The sequence below is a fragment of the Pholcus phalangioides genome, unplaced genomic scaffold, assembly GCF_987345545.1.
Source record: "Pholcus phalangioides strain wild (caught in Gottingen) unplaced genomic scaffold, Ppha-v1.0 ptg000029l_1, whole genome shotgun sequence".
Classification (NCBI taxonomy): domain Eukaryota; kingdom Metazoa; phylum Arthropoda; class Arachnida; order Araneae; family Pholcidae; genus Pholcus; species Pholcus phalangioides.
Window position 1 is genome coordinate 6,139,712 of NW_028301619.1, and position 24,300 is coordinate 6,164,011.

Here is a 24,300-nt window from a genome sequence, read left to right on the forward strand (position 1 = left end):
GAAAAATGACGTTAAATAAATACATATCTGGAGTATACCATTATCTACAATGGCTTTTCCATCCAAGAGTGACCTGAAATGAAAGGAAAAATTCGTTTCGCGTGACCAGTTGGCCTCTTATTCTTAAAGTGTTGGCGAAAGTAACGGAAAATCAACGGTAACCTAAATCAGCTGTTTAAAAATGCCAAGATGTCTACCGGTAGATAATAGTTAAGGGCCTGCTTTCGGTAGTGCAACAGGGCCAATGTTCACTCCGGCGTCATTGAAAGCAAAATTTTATTAAAATATAACAACTCTTGGATTTTTCGTTCAACTAATTTAATGTAAAAATGTAAATCTGAAGAATAAACGTAGAATATAATTAAACCATCACAGAATTTAGATATTTGTGTGATCGATATCTAGTATGGCTATTTAAGCTAAAATCCTTGCATGAAATTGAAAATTTGAGAAATTGAGAATTTTCATTAGAAAGCAGTGAAAATGAAATACAACAAAACATATTTATTATTGTTCGTTTTTGTAAGTGTCTATCTTCACGGTATAGCATCTGCCGAAACAACGCAGAATCTGAATTCATCATCTATTCTAACAGTTTCAACTTCTTCAACGAATATTATTAATCAAACGGTAACGGCATCATCCATTACAATGTCAACAGCAAAACCATCAAGACGATCAGAGAGAAGAAATCGCCTTCCAAAGACGACAATGGCGCAAACCTTGACCACGGAAATGACTGTAAATCCAGGAACAATCAAACTGAATTTATCTGATCCGGATGTTGTTCATAACAAATGGAAAGAATTCCAGACTTCAATCAGAAAAACCATCGAAAAGCACATGAAGAAAGCCTTGCCGCAGTTTTTGCGGCTCGGCATGGACATTAAAGTATCTCCAGAATGTTCTAAAAGCCTCATGTCGATCATCATGGGTATTCGTGGTCTCAAAGCTTGGGCATTTAGAAGTGAGTACTTGTTTATATGTTGTTAAAATACGTTCCTGCTTCGATCCTTACCAAGATCATATCAGTCATAATGAAAATTTTCTTTGCCTTTGGTTTTTACATCGTTGAAATTTGATATTGGTAAATTATATACAGGGTGCATAGCTACCAGCACGCGCCGCATTTTACTGGCGAACCGTTGACCCTAGAGCAGTGTTTCTCAACCTTTCTGAAAATAAGGACTAGTAAAATGTCGGAAACAAAGTGACGGACCACTTTTGTCCCGTATTACGGGACAAAAGTTTCAGTTGTTCCGATTTTTTTAAAACATTTGTCCTGTTTTTTCAACGATACTTATTTGAATTAATAATATTTACTGAAGTTGCGAATACACAGCGTTTTCATTATATAAATTATGTTATGATAATTATGGCAAAAATGGCTACGCGAAATGGCCGCCGAAGTCCGAATCATTTCTGCAATTCGTACTTTGGCCAAAACTCTTAGCCAATTCACAAAGTGGCCGGAGACGTCACGAATTGGCGGTTTGACAGTAACATACACACAGATATACTACACTTAAAAATGTTAATTTCGTTTTCAATACTTTCCCGAGAATTGTTTTTGTGTTGAATTATGTTTCTTGTCTGAAAAGTAGGACTCTAGGACTCGCATGCTATAAGACATGGATCTACAACCATTCAGGCACATTGCGGGCCAAATTAAAATTTTCCATGAATCCCGTGGGACACAAAGTCATACTGTGGTATTTCCCGCGTTATTAAAAAGGGTTCACAAGGGTTTTCACACAAGAAAAATTTGAAAAATTGAAATTATATTTTTTTTTATCAAATTCGAATTTTATTTAATTTGAAATGCGTCTTTTCACCGATTCCGATTTCTTTAATTATCATTTCCTTGATTAATTCTGAAATTTGTCTCGATAATTCTGAAATTATTTTTCTTTAATTATAAATGTTCACTAACTGTGAAATTATTTCTTTCGCCAATTCTAAATTTTTTTCATGAACTTTAAAAAATTCTGAAATTACTCTCAATAATTCTGCAATTATTTCTTTTAGTAATTCTGCAATTATTTCTTTTAGTAATTCTGCAATTATTTCTTTTAGTAATTCTGTAACTATTTTTTCATTAGTTATAAATCTTCATCAATTATAAAGAGAATTATTGAAAAAAATAATTTCATAAGTATTTCTTTCATTAAGGATTTCAGCATTTTTGTAAATTTTGTAATTATGTATACCTTTTTGATGCCGAATTTTGCCTCTCGAAAAATACTGTATATCAGCGTTACTCAACCTTTCCGAATCCAAGGACCAGTAAAATATGTGAGACAATTCGACGGACCTCTAACTTACACCATGAGTAGCGTGACAATGCGTCCCGTATTTTACGGGGCATTCCTGTGATTTTGTCCGTTCGGATTTCATACAATTGTCTCGTTTTGTTTCAACGAAGTTTATTCGAATTTGTGTAATCTTTAGTTAAAATGGTTAGTTAATGGTTTAGTTAAATAACTTTCATAACATACAAATTATACCGTGATATAATTATGACTAAAATCATAAATACTCCTCTCAGATCTTACATCAGTTATTTTATGTTCAACGTTTTTTCTGTGAACTACATTTCGATTCCCTGCAAGTCCTTAGGTCCCCAGTAGTCCTTCACTTTTTCCAGTGATTCATAATTGTCAGTGACTTCAGTAACAATTGGTGATTTTGCCGACTTACGGAAACGTTTTTTTTGGTGATAATTGGCACTGTTCCGTATTTTGCCTTATTTCAGATCAATTTCCAGTAATGAAAGTGGTCCCCATTGATGATGAATGTTTTTTTTTTTCATGAATTACATTTTATTTTACTGTGATTTGCTTCAGTCCTTTATTTCCAGAATTTTCGGCAATTTTAGCAAATTTGTCATAAAATTGAATTTTTTTGGTTACAATTTACTTCATATTTAATATTGCGATTTCCAGTATTTTCTTCGGTTATTCTAAGTATGAAGGTCTAACTTTTATTTGAACCGATAAGAATATAACTAATATCAATATATATATACATAAAAATTTCATTTAGTTAGAATTAAAATTATGTCTGCCTGCGGACCACATGTACCATCGCCGCGGACCAGGGCCGCCCTTACCCAACGCGGGCCGGTGCAAAAATAATAGTGGGGCTAGGTGCGTCTTAATAATTTCGGTGCACTAAAATTGTTTAGGACTTCTTTCCCTTGCCCTGATTTTATATATTTTGTGGGGAGGGGAATCGTATCTATTATTTCAGAATATACAGGAATGCTGAGAAATATCCATACAAAAAAATTTAAACACACAATTGAATATAAATTATCATAAAAAATGATGAAAATTTAACGCTGAAAATTTTAAACTAATGAAAGAAACAATTCCCGTGAAACTAATCAAGTTTTAGAATTGATGAATTAAAAGTAATTTAAAGAAATAATTCCAAGAGCACCCGATGAAAATTTAGAACTAACAAAAGAAATAGTTCCGGGGACTAGTGATGAAAATTCAGAACCAGTGAAGGAAATAATTCCAGAATTGATGAATTATATATTATATATATATTATATAGGTATATTATGAAAATAATTCCATAATTGGTTAAAGAGAGAAATTCCAGAATCGATGATAATTCGGAATTAAAGAAACAAAATTTCAGTTTCGATGAAAATTAAGAATTAATGAAATTAATTAATTCCGCAATTGATGAAAATTTAAAACTAATGATAGAAATAATTCGAGAATTTATGAAAGAAATAATTCTAGAGAATTGATGAAAATTCAGAACTAATTATAGTAATAGTCAAATCTCTCTATCTCGAAACTGCCGGGACCGAAAAAAATTTCGAAATAGAGAGTTTTCGAGAAATAGAGTTTTTTTCAGTAAGAAAGAAAAAATACGCCAAAAATGGTGAAAAATTCGATTGATAAGGACTAAAAAATACCGTACTATATTTTACTACATAGTAATGAAATTATTGGTCAAGTTACACAATCAATGTTCAATTACACTATATGCAAATACACTAAAATGCGTTCGATTCTTTTTGTTCAATTCGGGCCCTATCTTATCAGTTTGCCCAAGGAAATGACACAACGTTTTTATAGCATTTTTCACTGTTACTTTTTTCTGATTCCTCTGGAGCATTTTCTGCTGTATTTTCGTCATCCGAGTCGGCCATACATGGAGCAGTAATTTCGGTATCAGTCACGGTGCTACTATTACTACTAAACCACACATGCACCTCGTCCATATTCCAATACAGAACCTCTAACGAATCGGTACATACTGGAATGTGCATGTACATGTAATGAAACTTGACGTGAAGTTTGTTTCTGTGTAATGCTTGTTAAGTGCTGCCATCTGCGACCAGTTTTTCTAACTATGAGTGATAATGACTCACCCTATCGCTGACGTGACGAGTAGTGTGTATTCCCACGTCACAGAATTTTCTTGAATCAGAATTCACAACGTCTTTGACATGACGTGAAATCACGCAACGTCAGTGTAGTGTGTTTCGGCCACGTGTTGAAAGTGAACGAGCTTTCACATGACGGTGACTTTTCTCGTACGTTTAAGGAAATTGATACCTTTAACATGATGGAAAACTATGCTCTAATAGAAATATCATTAAAAATACAATTTAACTTTGATTTATTTAAAATTTTTTACACATACTTTTGGTTGTATGTGCTACCTTATGCTGGTATAAAGTTTTACATGTCTTAGATACTTAAATTTTTTTTACAAATTTTCAAAAAAATACATTAAAAACATCTTGCGCACATGATAAAATACCATAACATCAATATAATTGAATAAAAATATAGATTCAAAATAAAGGAAACTGTTCAGTGAGAGTACGAAATTTTTAAATTTAAAATACAATTTTAAATGAGATTTGTTCAGTGAAATCTCGAATTTCTGCTCCATTTCACGAACTGAAGTTTCTTTCATTTTGAATCAATTTTTATTCAATTTCATTGATGTCATGGTATTTGATCATGCGCGCAAGCTGTTTTTAATGCATTTTTTTTAATTTCACAAAAAACCAAGTATCCAAAATATGTAAAACTTCATATAAGCATAGGATAGCACATACAATCAAAAACATGTGCGAAAAAATTGAAATAAATCAATGATTAAATAGCATTTTCAATGATATTTCAATTAGAGCATAGTTTTTCACCATGTCAGAAGTATCAACTCCCTTAAAGTCACCTTAAATCGAAAATTCGCTCGCAAGTTGAAAACTTTTTAGCTCGTAACTTTGATAACTCGTAAGTCGAGAGACCACTTCAAATGAATTTATTTAGTAACTAGAATGGAGAAATTTATTTTTATAAAATTAAATTTGTCTGAAAATTATTTCTTTCTCCGCTATTCATACGAAGGTTTTAAAGGCTGGCTGATGCGAAAATGAATTCGGGAAATGAAATTCAACAGCCTCCACGGGGAATCGAACCCACGTCCTCTCGCATGCCTCTCATTAAAACCTTCGAATTCAAATTGGGTGTAAATTTTATCCCGTACATCGCTTTTATTGAGATTCCGAGACAACAGTCAGTTTCTTCGCTAAATACTCTTACTCAATGAAATACTCTCTTACAGCCAATCACAAGCTTGAAAAGTAGTTCTCGATGCCCTGAAAAATCATAATCACTTTTTTTAAATCCTCTTGAAAAACAAAAGTGTGATTATATTACAGCCCGGATTATATACGAATGCATATGTGCATGTGTAATTGCTCTTATACTATCACTTTTTATAGTTAGTGCATATAAATGCATAAAATCACCAAAATTTTAGATCAAATTTTCAAGAGAGAGATTACTTTTAACTTTTTATTCTTCGAATTTCATCAATTTTTCTTCAATTTTTTCAAGAAAATATGTCGTTATTCACTATTATTCATTTTTAGGGCATATTTTTAAGCATTTTTAAATTGATATTTTTAGGCATTTTCAAATTGATATTTTTAGGCATTTTTAAATTGATATTTTTAGGCATTTTTAAATTGATATTTTTAGGCATTTTTAAATTGATATTTTTAAGCATTTTTAAATTGATATTTTTAGGCATTTTCAAATTGATATTTTTAGGCATTTTTAAATTGATATTTTTAGGCATTTTTAAATTGATATTTTTAGGAATTTTTAAATTGATATTTTTATGCATTTTCAAATGCGTATTTTTGCACTTTCAAATGCATATTTTTGCACTTCTAAAGGCACGTGTGTTCATTTTTCGAGCATATATCTTAGCTTTACTGCATATTTTTCTTCTTTCGTAGGTTAGGCCATACTTCAGTGCTTTTAATATGGATATTTTTTTTCATTTTTAGGGAAACTTCAGCATTTTTAAATACATATTTTTTGTCATATTTCACGTTTATTTTTCAGTAAACGTATACATGCCCTTTAGGACACATTGAAAAATTTTCAAAGCATATTTTTTATTTTATGCACAATTTGTTTTTCTTTTTAATTCATATTTTCACAATTGCCATGATTTTTTTTCATTTTTCTACACTTTCGAATGCATATTTATGCTTATATTTTTAGTTTCGTGTCACACTTCAGCATATGATACATATATAGATGGATTTGTTTTCATTTTTCTCACACATTTTATGTTATATCACAGTATTTTTCAGTGGATATTCAGCGTTTTCTGAATGTACAGTATATTTCAGCATTTTTAGTGCATATTTCAACATTTTTTAGTGCATATTTCAGCTTTTTTAGTGCATATTTCCTTGTTTTTAGTGCATATTTTCCCAGTTTCCAAGGGCATATAATCCGGGCTCTAGTTACTATATTTGTGTAACCCTCTAAACCAGGGCTCTTCAACTTTTCAGACTCGGCGGGTTAAATGTAAACTTCCCATGAAGCCTGACACCCACCAAATCATTTAATTCAGTGACATCTTAATATAAGGGACAAATGGGACCCCAGTTAATCAGGGACAAAAATAATTGAAGACTTTTATTCGTTCTTAAATGATTTCTTTTATTAATTATCAATTTCGATTAAATATCTGAAATAATTTTTTTCACTAATTCTGAAGGGTTTTTGATTAATTACTGATTTAATAAATTAATTCTGAGATTAATTTTAATCTGAAATCACTTTAAATGATTATTTAGTTATTTATATCGATAATTCTAAAATTATTTTCCTTCTCGATATATATCTTGGAATCTCTCTTCCAATAATTATGCAATTTCTTTCTTGTTGATTGTGAAATAATTTTCATCAGAAATTACGAAAGTACAAGTATTTTTCTCTTATTGCTTTATAAGTTATTTTTTTCACTAATTTTGAAATTATTTGTTTCGAAAATTCTATAATTATTTGTTTCGAAAATTCTATAATTATTTGTTTCGAAAATTCTATAATTATTTGTTTCGAAAATTCTATAATTATTTGTTTCGAAAATTCTATAATTATTTGTTTCGAAAATTCTACAATTATTTGTCTCCAAAATTCTATAATTATTTGTTTAGAAAATTCCATAATTATTCGTTTAAAAAATTCTATAATTATTCGTTTAAAAAATTCTATAATTATTCGTTTAAAAAATTCTATAATTATTTGTTTCGGAAATTCTATAATTATTACCAATTTTAAATATTCGCCGGTTCTGGAACGATTTCATTTATTCTAGAATTATTTCTTTCATCAATTCTAGAATTAATCGTTTTTCCAACGTTTTCAACCATTTTCTAGAATTCATCATTGGGCCACCACGGAAAGCTCCGAGGGCCAAATGTGGCTCGTAGGATATGTGTTGAAGACCCCTGCTCTAACAATGTAATGGCTCTGATCACGCGTTCGATGCAAAATGCGATCATAATTTCGTTTTTTTTTTTTCCTACGTATTTGAAAAGCATTTAGCCTGCCGGAGAAAGAAATTTTCTCATAATACTCGCATTCAATCATACATCAACAGGAGACCAGACCATATAGTTGTTCGACTAGTTCGAATGTGACTAGATGCTTCCTGAATAATTCTATTAACCTAAATCTTTCTTCCGGCAGAACGAGGAAACTTATGTGTTTTCTACAACAAATATAAAAAGGAAAAAAAAAAAAAGCTTTGAGTTTGTTTTTTTTAGTTTTTGTCTTTTTCTTACACGTGCAGTTTTCTTTGAACAAATTTATTGAACTAAATTGAATTGATTGAAAAGAGTGATCACGCGATTAGTTTTAGACCGTACATTTAAAGCAAAGTACGGTATCAGCTTAGTACTTCATGTGTTGGAATTTTCAACAATAGATCGCATATAGAGAAATATTTTAACATTAAAACCCTCACGTTATAGCGGCGTTTAACGAAGGTTCTTTCGGCTCATGGCATAAGATGACCGTCTGAAGTTTCTGGACTGTCTACAACAGGAAATACCATTTTACTCATACAATTATACCATTTTCTGATATCCCGTTGCACATTAATCCGATGAATGTTTTCTTTGCAACTCATGTAGAGTTATGGGTGTTGGACAGTGGACAATGACAGGATGATTCATATAGAACCGGCCGCACAAAATGAAGTACATAACAAACTATATTGTACATATAATTATGGGCTTGATATAACGGACTTGAGAATGTGTACTGTATGTTCGAGAGCCATTCATTGTGATTGGAGCAGGTGTTAGAAATAGTTGCCTTTTGTTTAGGCACGTAGCCACTCGATATTTCACATTTTATTTATTTATTTAAAATTCAAAGCTACAGGTTTAAACCCAATTACAGCTTGCAGTAAAAATACAAATTAGCACAGAATACAAAATACGACTACATGATAAAGTACACAAAAGACAGATAAAAAGCAACAAAAAATACAAAAATTCTATACAAGGATATATACAACGCAATCACAGCAAAAATCTTCTAAAGTCGGTAACAGACGAATGAAAAATATCCAGATATCGAGGAAGCTCATTATAAAATTCGGAAAATCTGTTTACAGCGCAGTAATTACCAATATTAGTATTCAATGATTTGACGTCAAATAAGCAAATAGATCTAGTATTGTGGCACTTAATATTAAAACAGATTTCGTTAAGAATGGGTATGCAATCAATTTGGTTAGTCAACAGTTTCTTGAAAAAAATAGTAATCTCTGCGTTTTTGTAAACTAATACCATTGAAACTGTTTCGTATATGAGTGGCAGATAGAATATTGTTATCAGGACCATGTTTTTTGAAATACAAAAACCTTAGAAAATTGTTTTGAATAATTTCAAGACTGATAATATGGAAAGCTTGAAATGGGTTCTTCCAGGTAATTGAAGCTTATTCCAGTTTAGATCTTATAAGCGTATTGAAAAGGGATATTAAAGTATTACTATCACTGAAATCTCTCAACATTCTTTTAAGCAAGCCAAGTTTTTCATATGACACAGAACAAAGATTTTTAATATGATCAGCAAAGTTAAAATTGGTTCTATAAATATCGCCCAAATCGGTCGCAGAGGTTCTTCTAAGCAATTGGCTATTATAAATGCTATACGTAAAAACATTGGATTCTTTTTGTGAGTAAATGAAAGAACAAAACATTTATCAATATTGAGATTAAGTCTATTAAGTAAACACCATTTGTGAAGTAAAGACAACTCATTTCGTAGGCAATAACATACATCAATACAATCAATACTTTTAAAAATCTTCAAATCATCAGCAAAGCATAGACAAATTTTTTGAAAAGTGCGGATAGATCATTGACAAAAATGATAAATAACACAACGGGCCTAGGACACATCCCTGAGGTACACCAGAACTAGCGACAAAACCTTGGCTTAAATTGGATTTATATGATACGTACAACACTCTGTTGGATAAGTAGGAAATTAACCTATTCACTAAGTCAGAGTTAAAACCGATTTTACTAATTTTGCTAATAAGAATTCCACGATCGATATGATTAGAAGCTTTTGAAAAATCAGTATATATGATATCAGGTGTCGTTTGTTATGTATGGCGTCGATAATACAGGTATTAAGACTCAGGAGGTTAGTTAAATTATCATTAGATTACCGTTGACAAAACCATGTTGATTCGCGGAAATATAGGACTTGATCTGATTAAAATTTTTTTGTGTGATATCGATTCGAAGATTTTGGCGAACGAAGATAAAATAACAACAGGTCTATAGTTCTCAATACAAGATTTGTCACCTTCTCAGTGATATGTTGCAGTGTGCCTTTGGTGATTGTCCTGATAGCAGCAGGAATGTTATTCTTTAAGTTTTGTAATGTGTGAGTATCAGGCTTGCTTGTGTACATTCTGGTATACACACACCTTTCAGAAACGCTTCGATACCTCTCTGAGATGTGAAGGAGGGTGTGTCCGTGCCTTCAATGTTCAAGTGTCCACTCTTGTTTCCAGAAGCTGCCGATAAAAAGAAATCTGAGGTCTGAGGATCTTGGGGACTTATGTGTCCTTGAACTTAGCACCGCATGTGCTGCCCCCTGTTTGTACCAATCCGCAAATTATTCGACTATTCCACTCTACAAAGACAAGTAATTAATATCCTAATGTTTAGTGGTTACACATGCATCAACTACGAATTATTAGCTAATTCATTGGGCGGTTCTATAAGAATCACCCTGTACATTTTTCTATAACGAATAAGCATTGTTGCATTGAAACATGCTCATTTTTTAAATCGTTTTGTTAATTCAATGTCTTTTTACATGAAAACTATAATTAGGATCTCAATTTTCGATACATGCAGATGCGTCGTTCGCCGTTGGAGGGATCATTTCACACTTAACAGCCTGACATTAAAAGATGAAAAAATAATGGCTCTGTCCCACATAATAAGGAACGCGTGACAACAGTATGGTGTTTGCGCTCATTAAGTCGCTCTCATCTCCTTGGATCGTAAAGAATCTGCACTTGCGTCGTTGAAGGTTTTTGAAAGAAACTACTTTCTCATAACGTTCAAATGCACTTATTTTTGTTCGTTACAATTAATTAATTAAAATGGTGGAGATCTACAGTAGATCAGCTTCAGTTACGAGTGCCTCGACACGAAGTTACGAACAAAACTTATTTGCTTAAGATGCTTCAAAACTTGTGAGAAAATATTCTATTTACTAGCTTGAAATGTACGAAAAAAGCTCATTCGACACACTATAGCTTAACAAGTTCAAGCCAAAAGTGATTGTCGTACTGTAGTGTTCTCTGTATTTTGTCTTGCAAACAAAATTACTTTCATACTGCATAAAGTACTATGTACTGTACCCCACATAAATTGATTTTTATAAAAGAAATAACATTGTTGAAATGTGGAAAGAATTGAAAATATTATTTCAAACGTAAAAATTCGCTTTGCGATACGAGTGACTTTTTAGTTCCGTTTACATGTGCAATATTGTGGTAGCTTTGGGAGTTCTAGAACCCGCTTGACGACTTTTTTCCTTCGTAAGGCCGGTATTACACTGTAAAAGTTTGATAAAAGTCCTTTTATAAAACTTGAAAAATGCAGCCAATAAGGTCACAGGTTGCATTTTCTAGAATGTAGCCAATAACCTTATTGGTTAGATTTTTCAAGTTTTATAAAAGGGATTTTATCAAACTTTTATAGTGAAATACCGGCCTAAGGAAAGAAATGGAGAGCAGTCATTGGTGAAAATTCTCGAAGCGGGGTTTTTTAAACCCGCTTCGAGAATTTGTAAACGCGGCTTTTTGAACAAATTGAACTCGTAAGTATAATGTGCCGTATTTATGTTGCTAATGCTGAAGGTTTTTAAATGGTGGAAACTTTTTAATCAATTTCTTTTCAACGTTTTGTTTCCAATTCCAGTGGTTGATGCCAGTGCCAAGATTCCGTCTGGTATATTGGATGGCACTCTAACTGATTTTGGAGAATATGACGAATGTCTAGCAATTACTAAAGTTGGAAATGACAAAAAGACAGTCGATTTCAGAGGCAAGTATTGCGTTGTGGAAGCGAAACCTCTTATGCCCCCTCCGCCACATAGGGTACAATTCAAGACAGTAGTGTTGAATTTCACGGGATTTTCCCAACCTGATTCGGTAAGTATGGTCGTGTATGTTTAGGATACTTCCACCGTGTTCAAATTGAACTTTCATTCAAGAATGGATGTCACCATTATTGCACTCACTTCGTTTGTTTGATGCGCTCGGCTAGCTGCGTAGTCTGTATTCAAGTGAGGTTGAGCGTATAAATTACAACATTTACTCTCTACATTTTTAAAAATGGAGGATGATAATAAAATACCTTCCTCTATAAATGAGCTACAAGAGGCCGTATATAAATGAAATTTCATTCATAATTATTATGATGTAAGTGCCCAAAAAGTCGTGTCAGTTAAGAAAAGCCACATGGTTATAGAAGTAGTCTTAATAAAAATACTCTTATATAAATCATCTCTTCCGACACATTTTCCCAGGTACGCACTTACTCTGGGCTAGAGTTCAGTGAGCTTCCCTCTTGTGACAGTCTTATGCACGGCCGTCTCAACATCATGGGTCCCCGGGAAACGCGATGTTTCTGGAGGTCCCATAATTAGCTGGAAAAAACAATAGACATATTTACATACTTACACCTGGAATGGAAAGTATAGTACCAGATCTCAGCATGCAGGCTCCCTACGGACATCAGGTCCTGGGAAATGCTCACATGGCTCCATTTGTTAAGATGGCCCTGGTTCTATGAACAGCTCGGCTGGATTCTGAAAGTTGTCACATTTTTTTCCCACTATATTACATTTGAAAACTTTATTTCTTCACAGATCTCTGTGCCCACCCCCTCTCCACTTGTCAGGGCTACCCTATCATATGATTTCCACCATCATGTGGCCCCCTTAGAACAGTGTTTCTCAACCGCCGGGCCGGTACTGGGCCATGGCATCAGTCAAACCGGGCCGTGAGTGTTCACCTTTTCATTTTTAACCATTTATTACCCATTAGTCGTGTGAATGACCGGGCCTTCCGCTCACAAAAAATAAATAAACCGGGCCACGGGCTTTCAAAGTTTGAGAACCACTGTCTTAGAATATTCCAGTACCGCAAGGACCATATGATCCCAGGTTGAGAACCACTGTGCAAAATCATTGACTTCTATTTACGTTGTGCAATTCCCGATACATAGCGTAAAAAGATTTCGTCGCGGAAAATGCAGAAAGCCTGGTACCCAGACCGGAAGAGTTATTAATACCAGTGGCGTATCATTTGATTTGTCTCAACAAGATTTGCACGCAAACACCAAAAAACGCTCATAGATTTTTGTTTTTACTTCTTGAGATATGAGCGTTTAACCCTTTATATCCGACATTGTGAAAAGTAGAATAAGAAGAAAATTACAATAAATATTAAAATAAAAGTATGAATGTAATGATTATAATAAATAGTTATCATGTAAATTATTTTGCAGGTCATTTTAGTTCTAATTAAAGACAAAAACAACCAATGTTTTTGAAACAGTTAGTTAAAAAAAAATTATCTAACCTGGTACTTTGAAGTACCGTCAAGATATGAAGGGTAAAAGCTTTTCGTTACGCAACTTTTTGAAGATGTATCCAGTATTTTCAGATGTGCGTATTACCAGACGTGTTCACGTCAACATTCAGAAAGCACAATTCTATTATTTTTTCGCAATGTCGTCAGCACTGTTTAAAACATATATAAACGCTGGAATTATAGCTTTACTTCGAAGCACAATCACGCAAGACAACATTAAAGAACAAGGGTTTAGATGACAAAACAGATAAGAATGACATCAAGAAACCAAAAAGCAATATCTGTAACGAAGAAGAATCTATTGGGGAGCCTTTTATATGTGATGACATATTGCATTTTCAGTCTTACCTGATATGTCGGTCAAACCCGTTTTCTTTAATGTTCTTAAGGAAAACGCCTGTACGATTGCATTTCAAAGTAAAATAAAAATTCCAATGTTTCTATAGGTTTTAAACATTGCTGATGCCATTAAGATAAGAAAGAATAATATTAATACACGATGTTGAGGTCGCGCTTTTGATATTTTCGAATTTAGTCTACTGCAACTGCGACCACGAGTACTTTGTTAATGCCATTGACACGATCATTGAGCACATAGTCTAAAATAACTATAGTACATATGAAATTTCATTTTCATAAGTAATGCATGCCTTTGAGCTCGTTTATAGGGAAAAGTTATTTTATAACCACCCGGTATTTGCCGATTTTACACTATAACAGTAAACTAACTCACGATTTCTCACGTTACAGGTTTTAGTCGATTTTTCGAAGAATGCAAACATGTTTTATTTGATGGTCCTTCGTTTAGGCCTGTGCATTCCATCTAAGTGTAATATGAATGACGTAAAAGAAATCGCAAAACTGAGTGAGTATTACCCTTTTAAGACTATATTAATAAATAAATATATATATCTCCTGGGGGGCTGATTTTATTGAACTAATACTTACATGAAAGTGCAATACGAAGATTATTTTTGTCCATGGCTACATTTCATAAAACGAATGTAAAAACTCTATACATCATCTGTAAAAATATATTTATATCATCACAAAAAATATTTCTGAACTCAGTTTCGTGGTCGAACTTCTTACGTCATGTATCAAACATCGGTGACATGCAAATCTCAAAGTAAGTTTTTGTTGTATTTTTTTCCTTGCCTCGTCGTCGTTCAAATATGAGAAGAGAGAGATGGAGAAACCTGCCATAAATATAGTTTCCAAACGACAAATTCCAGATTGGAAACGTATGAGGCGATGAAAATGAATAAGGGGACACAAATTTAGCATCGAACCATCATTTATATTCAATCCATCTAAATCTATTTTATGGATTCTCTGACTATATTTTTCAATGCCACATGTGGTATATCGCACTGAATGATGATAATAATTTAATTATGCACAATTGTAGCCTGAAAAATAATTTCATCCATTCATCTCCATGAGGGGATTTCCTCTCTGAAGGACTTGTTTCTTGAGGATCAGGGAGTTATCCATCTTAGTTCTTAGTTATTATACTGTATATCAACTTTGTATAGTTATCCTAAAACCAGATTCAATTTCGGTTAAAGATGGAAAAATACAGTACTGATTGAATTTTGGGAAAAAGAGGGCACTGTTCTCTAAATAGGGGCAAACCATAGAGTAATGATGCAATCACATTATTCTACGGTAGAAATGCAGGAGAATTCACCAAGGTTGCTAATAAGTTGTCTTTGTTGAAGACAAAGATGATTGGTCTTTGGCACGTACGCAATGTTGCAAATTGCACATTGCGTACGTGCAATTGTTTACGTAATTATGTGTGCGCAATTTTCAAGTGCTATAAAACAATTTTTATAAAACTTTTATAGTGAAATACGGCCTTATCACCCCTTTACCTATAAAAAACGGATGGAATCGCTCGAAATTTCTGAGTTCATTTATGCTCTTAGTGAACTATACATTGTGCACTTATAATTATTATTATAACTTTTTGTATTCTGTTTCTGGTAACTTTTTAGCAATGCGAGACTTGCCTCTTGATGTAAAGGTCAGAAGCTGTGAAATTAAAGAGCCTTTGAGTGTTTCGTTACTGCAAATAATCGTCATGTAAGTAGAAAAAGAACTTCTTCGGTGGAATATCTAAATTGTTTCATGTTGTTACATCGGAGAAAAATTATTTATTAATACCAACCCTTTTTTTCCAGGATGGTCATTGGTGCTTTAATTTTCTTCATAATCGTTGGTACATATTTGGAAACTACAGAGCGGAAAGAAATAGCAAATACGGAACTTAAAGGTATGGGATTCCCCTTTGAATGTGAGGAAATCCTAAACTCACAAGGAACTGAAGCCTAATTTGATACGGTATTATTGAACACTGTGACAGCACATGGTACCAATTTCCTATTTTTTTACAGAGTGGTGGTATGATACCGTTCATTCATTCTCGCTAAAGAAAAATCTCAAGAAAATATTCAAAATTCACGTATCCAAAGAAAATTTCGGCGTCCTTAATGGTGTGCGTGTTCTCTGTATGACGTGGGTGATACTTGTCCATACGTATGGATTTGGACACGTGCAATCATTTTGTGAGTACATCATGTAAATAAAATTTGATCATATACAGCAGATGAAATTATGATTATGCACTTAATGTGTTCTAAATCTGTACGAGAACTAAAACATCCAATGCTTTCATTGAATTCACAGCTCGAATGAAGAATGCTCAATCAGCTTTAGATGAAATCACTTTTGGAGCAATAATAAATGCTTGGATCATTGTCGATTGCTTCTTTGTTCTCGGGTGGGTAAGAATTTCTACTTTAAAAATTATTTGTATTTATATACTATGATTTTTCCTTTCTATTGTTTAATATATATTGCTCCGGAAAAGACAGGATCTCGTAGTTTTTCCGTATGAATCCCTGTGAATCCAGGTAAGTTTTATGGCTTAACGGCAGATAACTTAAGGTACGTGGGAAGGAAAAGATGGTCATGTCTGATGATATACAGAACAATATGACCATTGATAGAGGTACTAACTTACATTTTAACTTCAACAATGCATAAATCTATACTTTCTTCTCAGAATAAATTATTATTTATTGCTTATAAATTCTCTATCTATTTCTTACTAGTTCTGAGGATCTAGTTGAACATGTTTCGGTGGGGGAAGAGTTTTCTTCCAGTGATCATCGTATCGTCAGATTTCACTGTAACTTTTCCTCGGGTAAGGTTGATAACAAAAGATTGGTTCCTTGTTTTCGGAGAACTAACTTTGATGTTTTGCGAAGAAGGTTAGCGGAAGTTTTCAAAGACCGGTTGGATTCAGTAGGGGTGGTAAGTCAATGGGAAGAATTTAGTACGAAGCTGTCCTCTGTTTTGCACGACGTCATACCCTTTGTTCGAAAAAAGCGTGTTTGTACATCACACCCTCTATGGTTCACGGATAGCGTGCGGAACCTTTATCTTGAAAAGAAAAGAGCATTCAGAGAGTATAAAAGTGGACGAGGTGACCTATCATTGTTTACTGATAAAAGAAGACTGTTGAAGAAAGCGATAAGGGATAGTAAAAAGCAAGTTGAATCTAGGTTGGCAGATAACATTGGCTCTGACCCAAAATCATTTTTTCGATACGTCAATAATGGATGTAAGGGGACAGTTGGCCCCCTCTCGATAGGAGGCTCAAAAGTAGAGAGCAATGTAGGCATGTGTAGTGCTTTCAATGACTTTTTCGCGTCGGTTTTTAATGGAGATAATGATATTCGTTATACGGGTGTTGCATGGGGTAATAAAACGCTCAACGATATTCAAGTGGAAGACGTGGAGGTCCTAAATCTTCTAAGAAATGTATGTGCAAGCAAAGCACCAGGACCAGATGATATCTATCCCAGGGTTCTCAGGGAAGGTGCTAATGAATTGTTGGGGCCAGTCGCACAGATATACAGGAGTAGTGTTGCTGAGGGTATCGTCCCGAGAGATTGGAAACTGGCTAACGTTGTTCCGATATTTAAGAAGGGTAGTAGAGAAGTGGTGTCTAATTATCGTCCAGTGAGTTTGACGAGCTCCCTCTCGAAAATTTTGGAAATTATCATCAAAAGGCAGTTTGTGAAGTGGATAGACGAGAATAATGTATTGTCGGATAATCAGCATGGGTTCAGGAAGGGGAAGTCATGTGTAACTAACCTCCTTTGCTTCTATGATTACGTGACTAAGGCTTTGGGTAAGAGCAAAAATGTCGACGTTGTTTACCTTGATTTCCAGAAGGCATTCGATCGGGTCCAACATGGCAAACTCTTGAAGCGTTTACACGAGATTGGAATAGGGGGCAACTTGCTGAATTGGATAGAATCGTGGTTAAGAGATAGGTCGCAACGAGTTATGGTGAACGGGGAATTCTCTGGTTGGACAGACGTCACAAGTGGAGTTCCTCAGGGAAGTGTCCTTGGCCCCATACTTTTTTCACTTTTTATCGATAAACTCGATCAGGGTATCGATGGAATTACTAGCAAATTCGCAGATGATGTGAAGCTAATGGGGGTAATCGGGAATGAAAGCGATAGGGAGTTGCTCCAGACCAACTTAAACAAGATTGCAGCATGGGCAAATGAATGGAGCATGACGTTTAGCGTAGATAAGTGCATGGTCGCTCATTTTGGTTCGAACAACCCACGGTTCTCTTACGAGTTGAATGGTGTCACTATCCCGGATGCAACTAGAGTCACCGATTTGGGAATTCTCATTGACGAGCGACTTAAGTTTTCTGAACATTGTTCAGCGGTTGTCAAAAAATCGAATAGAATGCTTGGTCTCATTTTCAAAAAGGTCTCTTCGCGTTCTCCTAAAGTCATTCTTCCTCTTTTTCGAGGCTTAGTTCGTCCTGGACTGGAGTATGCTGTAAGGTTTTGGAGACCATACCTACAGAGGGACATAGACTTGGTTGAAGGGGTGCAGAGAAGAGCTACGCGTGTCCTTATTGGCACACAGGGCTTGAGTTATGAAGAAAGACTTCATTTTTTGAATATGTTTACATTGGATGAACGCAGGTGTCGAGGAGATATGATCGAAGTGTTCAAAATTTTCAATGGGATGGATAGGATGGACCATGAACTTTTAGTACACCGCCAATCGACTGCTTTTACAAGGGGACACCAGTATCGATTGGTGAGGGACAATGCAAGGTTATGGTGTCGCAGGGAATTTTTCTCCAATAGGGTTGTTAATAAATGGAATAGCTTACCCCCGGAGGTAGTAAATTGTAACACAATTGACACGTTTAAAAAGAAATACGATAAACATGTTGGGGTAAATCGAGAAGCTATCCATTCTTAGAATAAGACAACCATAAGTAATCTTTATGGGCATCGTATAATATTTTATCATGTGTATATATTGTTTGTAATTTGTGTTAATTGCATTTTTAATTGGGTTGCTGTATTTTTGAAACATATGACAACCATATTTTTATGGGCATCTTTTTATCAGCCACCTCGTTGGGCATTTTGCCTGTTGTGGCGTTGTATTTGTATTTGTATTTGTATTTGTATTTATTAACACATAGCTGTTTATCATAGTAATATTTATTCATTTGTGGAAGATGAAGTAGAGGTTGCTGCTCCTATCACAACACTATATCTGTTCATTTTTCAACAATCAAAATTTCATCTGAACTGACATTTTTGTGATTTTTTTTAATTGGTTTTTGAGCAGCGAATTTAGAAAACCGTATGTTTTTTAATACAACTATTTTGGTACATAACAATGACTTTTAAAATGTCATTGGCTGTTGCACTAAAGGCTGATGCATAATGCAATTAACTCTTTAATCTAATTTATATTGATTAACTGGATGGACTTTTAGTCTCTTGGGGTCACAGTGTCTGTCATCGTAATGTCATTTTTTGTGTTTTTTTTCTCAGTTGTTTTTGACTGTATGTTTTATGTGTTGTGTTCAGTCCAATAATAAAAAAAAAAAAAAAAAATAAAATGCAATTACTATTAATCATATTTCTCATTTTAGCGCATTTCTTGTTGCACATTCCAATTTTAAGGCCCTGGATCGAAAAAAAGGATCTTTGAACCTAACGAGATACTATTTACACAGAATTTGGAGGTACATACATATTCGTCTTAGTATGTTGGTTTAAAATTAAATTGGAGTCTTGCTTCACGGAAAATATAATTTTTTAACTAAATCATCAAAATCTTACCTACCACAGACACTTTTTGTTGTAAGTAAATTTAAGTTTGTCTTCTGACAAATTAATTTTCGATAGGCTGACACCACCAGTTGCTGGAATCTTGATGATCATTTTTCTTCTACCTCTAATGGGCTCTGGTCCTCTATGGAACGATGTCATAGGAAAAGAAGTCAGTAATTGTGAAAAATATTGGTGGCAAGCTCTCATCATTCCGGTTAATACATGGACGAATTTCGATGACATGGTGAGATTTTTGAATATGAGATACATGTACTTAACCCCGGCCTGGCGAATATATTATAAAACCAGGCAATTGGATAGTGGAAAATAATGTATGTATATCATGATGACATGCAAAATACGGTTGGTTGTTGTTAGGCGTTATGATTGAAAATGTTTTATTACTTTGTGTTTTTTAGTGGATATTAAGAGCTTTTTTTCTCTCTCCAGTGCTTGCTGCATACTTGGTACATTGGATCCGATATGCATTTCTATTTTGTAGCCCCACTCATTCTCATTCCGTTGTACAGGTAAGAAAAAATGCAACATTCAGTTTTGCATGGACTTGGCTCTTATAAGGTAAACGTGAAATGTAGCTAGTGATTTTATGTTAGAATAAATTTATGATTATTCGGAGAAAACGGACTTTTCCTCGCATTGTCCAACACCATTTAACATCAGTTTTAATTAAGAGTAAAGGGCCTGATTGTGATAGCCTTGAATGATCTTTAACCATACAATATTGGACACATTTTCCCATTAAGGTTGTAACAATCCTTTGCCTTTATTAACACAATAAAGTTTCTGGTAGTTTTTTTTCTCTAACGCTTTTAGGTTTAGTAACTCATATGTACTCGAATTTAAAAGGGGCTGACTGACCCTTTTTTCAAGCTGAAAAGTCATTAAAACTGCAAAAAGTTTCTTGTTACAGGTTTTGCATTAAACAGCCTTCTGAGAGAATCTTGTGGTAACTGTATATATATAGTAAATATCTCTTTCTTTTTGTTACAGATCACCAAAAGTAGGTTTTCTTGTTATGGTTTTGTTAACTGCCGTGTGTACAGGAGTCGTAGCTGCTTTAACGGTAATCAATGATTTCTATCCAACACTTCTGTATTTCACTCCTGATTCCCGGTAAGTTCTGTCATTTTATACTAATTTGATGTTTCATTTAACTGTATAAAATCCTCTCCATAGAGTTGCAGCATACTCATAATCCAAGATATTACACAGATTTATGTATGCAAACATTGGCCGTTTCTCATTTGATTCGAGATAACGATGATAGCACTGAACACAACACCCGATTTAGATGTAGACTCATTGCCACCAATTGAGAAATGAATACCAATTCTTTTGAAAAGTTTTGGAACAATGATAACATGGGTGGAGATACGGGGCCCAATTGATCTAATGTTACGCGTATATAGGGATTTGCATCATCATCATCATCATGCCTTTCCCTAGCAAATCAGACGTTCGTCTACCACCGTGAAGGTATGTGTAAGGGCCCCAGGTTCAACCCCGACGGAGGATATAGGAGAGATTTTTTGTTCCCTAACGACCTTGAGGCAACCGCCGATAGACAGGGCCTTCATTTCCAACCCACCTCATTAATGGCAGTAAATTGCTATATGGCCAGAGTTGGTGTTTGGTGAAGTAGTAATGCTTTATTTTGATTTTAATATTAGGATAAATACAAAGACCACAACAGACAAAATGTCCAACCAGGTGGCTGATTAAATGCCCATAAAATATGGTTGTCGAATATATCTAAACTACATGTATATCAAAAATACAGCAACCCAATACGAGCAATAAAAACCAATAATTATGATAGAATATAAATATACTTCAGCATATAAAAAAATTATGGTTGTCTTATCTAAATATGGATAGCTTTTCGATTTACCCCACTATGTTTATCGTATTTCTTTTTAACGTGTTATTTGTGTCAGAATTCCCGACCCCCCCGGAGGTAAGCTATTCCATTTGTTCAGAACCCTATTAGAGAAAAACTCCCTGTGACACCACAACTTAGAATTGTCCCTTACCAATCGATACTGGTGTTCACTTGTCGAAAGAGTTGATTGACGATGTATTAATACAGTGAAACCTGCTTAAGATGGACACTGTATGAGACGGAAACGTCTGTCTCAAACGGAATAAAAATATAGTCTTCTCAATGATTAGTGCTTTTATTTGCACCTTTATAAAATGGAAATCTGTCTAAAACAGACTATTATTTTAATCTATTGACGTTTCGTTTCTTACAGGTTCACTCTGTAACTCATGGTGCATTTTATCCATCCCGTTGAAAATATTAAACATTTCGATCGATCATGTCCCCCCTCTTCACACCTGCGCTTTTTTTAATATGTAAACATTTCCAAAAACTCAATTCTCTCTTCATAGCTTAAGCCCGAGTACCATCAAGAGCACACGTGGCTCTTCTCTGCACCCCTTTGACCAAGTTTATTTCCCTCTGTAAGTATGGTCTCCAAAACCTAACGGCATATTCCAATCTAGGACGAACTAAGCCCAGAATGTTAAAGAAATGTGAATGAAAACAAAGAGTGAAGAATCGAATTGGGAGAACGCGAAGAAACCTTTTGAGAATGAAACCGAGCATTCTGTACGCTTTTTCGACAACTGCTGAATAATGTTCGGAAAACCTAAGCTGCTCGTCAATGAGTATTACCAAATCGGTGATCCTAGTTACATCCGGAAAGACACCACCATTCAACTCGTAAGAGGAACGTGGGTTGTTCGAACCAAAATGAGCGGCAATGCACTTGCCAACGCTAAAAAAGCCATACTCCAATCGTTAGCCCATGCTGCAATCATATTCAAGTTCGTCTGGAGCCTCTCCCTTTTGCTATGATTCCTGACTACCCCCCCCCCATAAGCTTCGCGTCATCTGCGAATTTGCTCACAATCCCATCGATACCCTGAACCCTGATCGAACTTATCGATAAAAAGTAAAAAAAAAAGAAGTTAACCAGACTCTGGTTAACTTCTGTTATGCTGGTTTGCTGTTCTGGTTTGCCGCTGTGGTGGTCGAGTGGTTATAGTGCCGGACTCGTGATGCGAGGATCCGGGTTCGAACCCCACAGTGGTGGTCGGCTGAAGTTGGTTTTCTGTGGTTCCCAACTTCAAGGCGCAAATGCGAGCCGATCTCCCCGTTAAAAAGTCTCGCCACAGAGAGCAACAGTCCTACAACGGTAAATCATTCAACCATAACACTTCACTCATAGTTGGAAAAACTGGGGGCAGATGACAGCACTACACATAACAAGCATTACACAGAAACAAACTTTACGTCAGGTTGCACTACACGTACACGCACATTCCCGCAGGTACCGGTTCGTTGGGGGGTTCCGCGGGGGGGGGTGTGCATGTGTGGTGTAGCAGTAGTAGGTGGGGCCTCCAAAAAATGCCTCGGGGATCCATGATGTTCTTAAGTCAGCCACCTCGTTGGGCAATTTGCCTGTTGTGGCTTTGTATTTGTATTTGTAGAAGTTTCTACCTTCCTTTAACAACAGCACCCAAAGAGTGCCGAAACGCGTCAGAAACAGTGTTTTGAGAGTGTCTTGAACTTGTTTTTATCTGATTTTTTCATGTTTTTACGTAATGTAATTGTTTTTCCACACGTTAAATAAATTTCTACTTCGAAGATTCACGAGAAATCATTCTTTACAATTTTACACCAGACTTCTAAAATAACAAAGATTATGCGTTATTTCTTACAGGTTTACAAAACATTTATGCGATTTGATGTATTTCCGTCCTTACCCACACTTTGGCGCATATTGTATTGGTATCGCGTTGGGTTACATCGTGTTCAGACATAGAAACATCAACATCAAACCCGTAAGTTAATATTTTCTAGTTGCATTCGAATAATTTAGCAAACGAATATGTAAAGAAAAATTGTAAGTGATCAATTGATACTGCTCTAAAGCCTGGAAGTACCGTGTATTCATGTATTTTGATAATGATATTTATCAAAGAAATCTTTCCGGCACAGATAATTTACAATTACTATCATACGTTATCAATATAGTGCACCGAAAAAGTTTAGACACTTATGAAATTCACTGTTTAAAAAAAACCAGAATTATTGAATAATAATGATGGGTCAGATAATAGCGAATTCGCCACTAATGACTTCACCACATTCAGTATTTATGGTCCCCGCACGATAGCATCAGTTATTTGAAATGCCGCGATCTATAGCGATAGTTCTGAAAAAGTAAATAGAATATGGAAGTTGAAATCAGAAAGGTAGACTGTTTCGGAGATGGCAGCTATCTTACAACGTTCTAAAATGTCTTTCTACTGAGCATTATCTGAAGGGGGATACATATAATGCCTCACACCGATCAGGAACGCCACGCGTTATAGTTAAAGAGATGACCGAAGAATCCAAAGACGAGCATCTACGCAAAAGGACGACTGCGAGGCAATTTAAAAGCTCGTCTGGACTCTCAGTGTTAATGAATACGATTTGTACACGTTATACGAGAAACAGGTACAGAGTAGTGTTTTGAAAAATTATGAAAAAATCAGCTTTTACGCTCAGGTTTCAACTTGAGCACAGAACACAAAGATTACAGTGAACT

At 34.7% G+C, this 24,300-nt stretch overlaps 1 protein-coding gene across 1 annotated transcript in view; it reads left to right on the forward strand.

Annotated features, from left to right (window-relative positions):
* Positions 1-205: 205 nt before the first annotated feature.
* Positions 206-24,300, forward strand: part of LOC149067620 (nose resistant to fluoxetine protein 6-like) — a 29,423-nt gene continuing 5,328 nt past the window's right edge. Inside the window, exons 1-12 of the mRNA XM_089252468.1 lie at positions 206-967; positions 11,812-12,044; positions 14,241-14,355; positions 15,494-15,581; positions 15,680-15,771; positions 15,893-16,063; positions 16,185-16,278; positions 19,495-19,587; positions 19,751-19,919; positions 20,126-20,205; positions 20,687-20,809; positions 23,428-23,548. Of these exons, the coding sequence (XP_089108594.1) occupies positions 484-967; positions 11,812-12,044; positions 14,241-14,355; positions 15,494-15,581; positions 15,680-15,771; positions 15,893-16,063; positions 16,185-16,278; positions 19,495-19,587; positions 19,751-19,919; positions 20,126-20,205; positions 20,687-20,809; positions 23,428-23,548 (1,863 nt within the window). The 5' untranslated portion in view covers positions 206-483. The remainder of the gene's footprint in view (positions 968-11,811; positions 12,045-14,240; positions 14,356-15,493; positions 15,582-15,679; positions 15,772-15,892; positions 16,064-16,184; positions 16,279-19,494; positions 19,588-19,750; positions 19,920-20,125; positions 20,206-20,686; positions 20,810-23,427; positions 23,549-24,300) is intronic.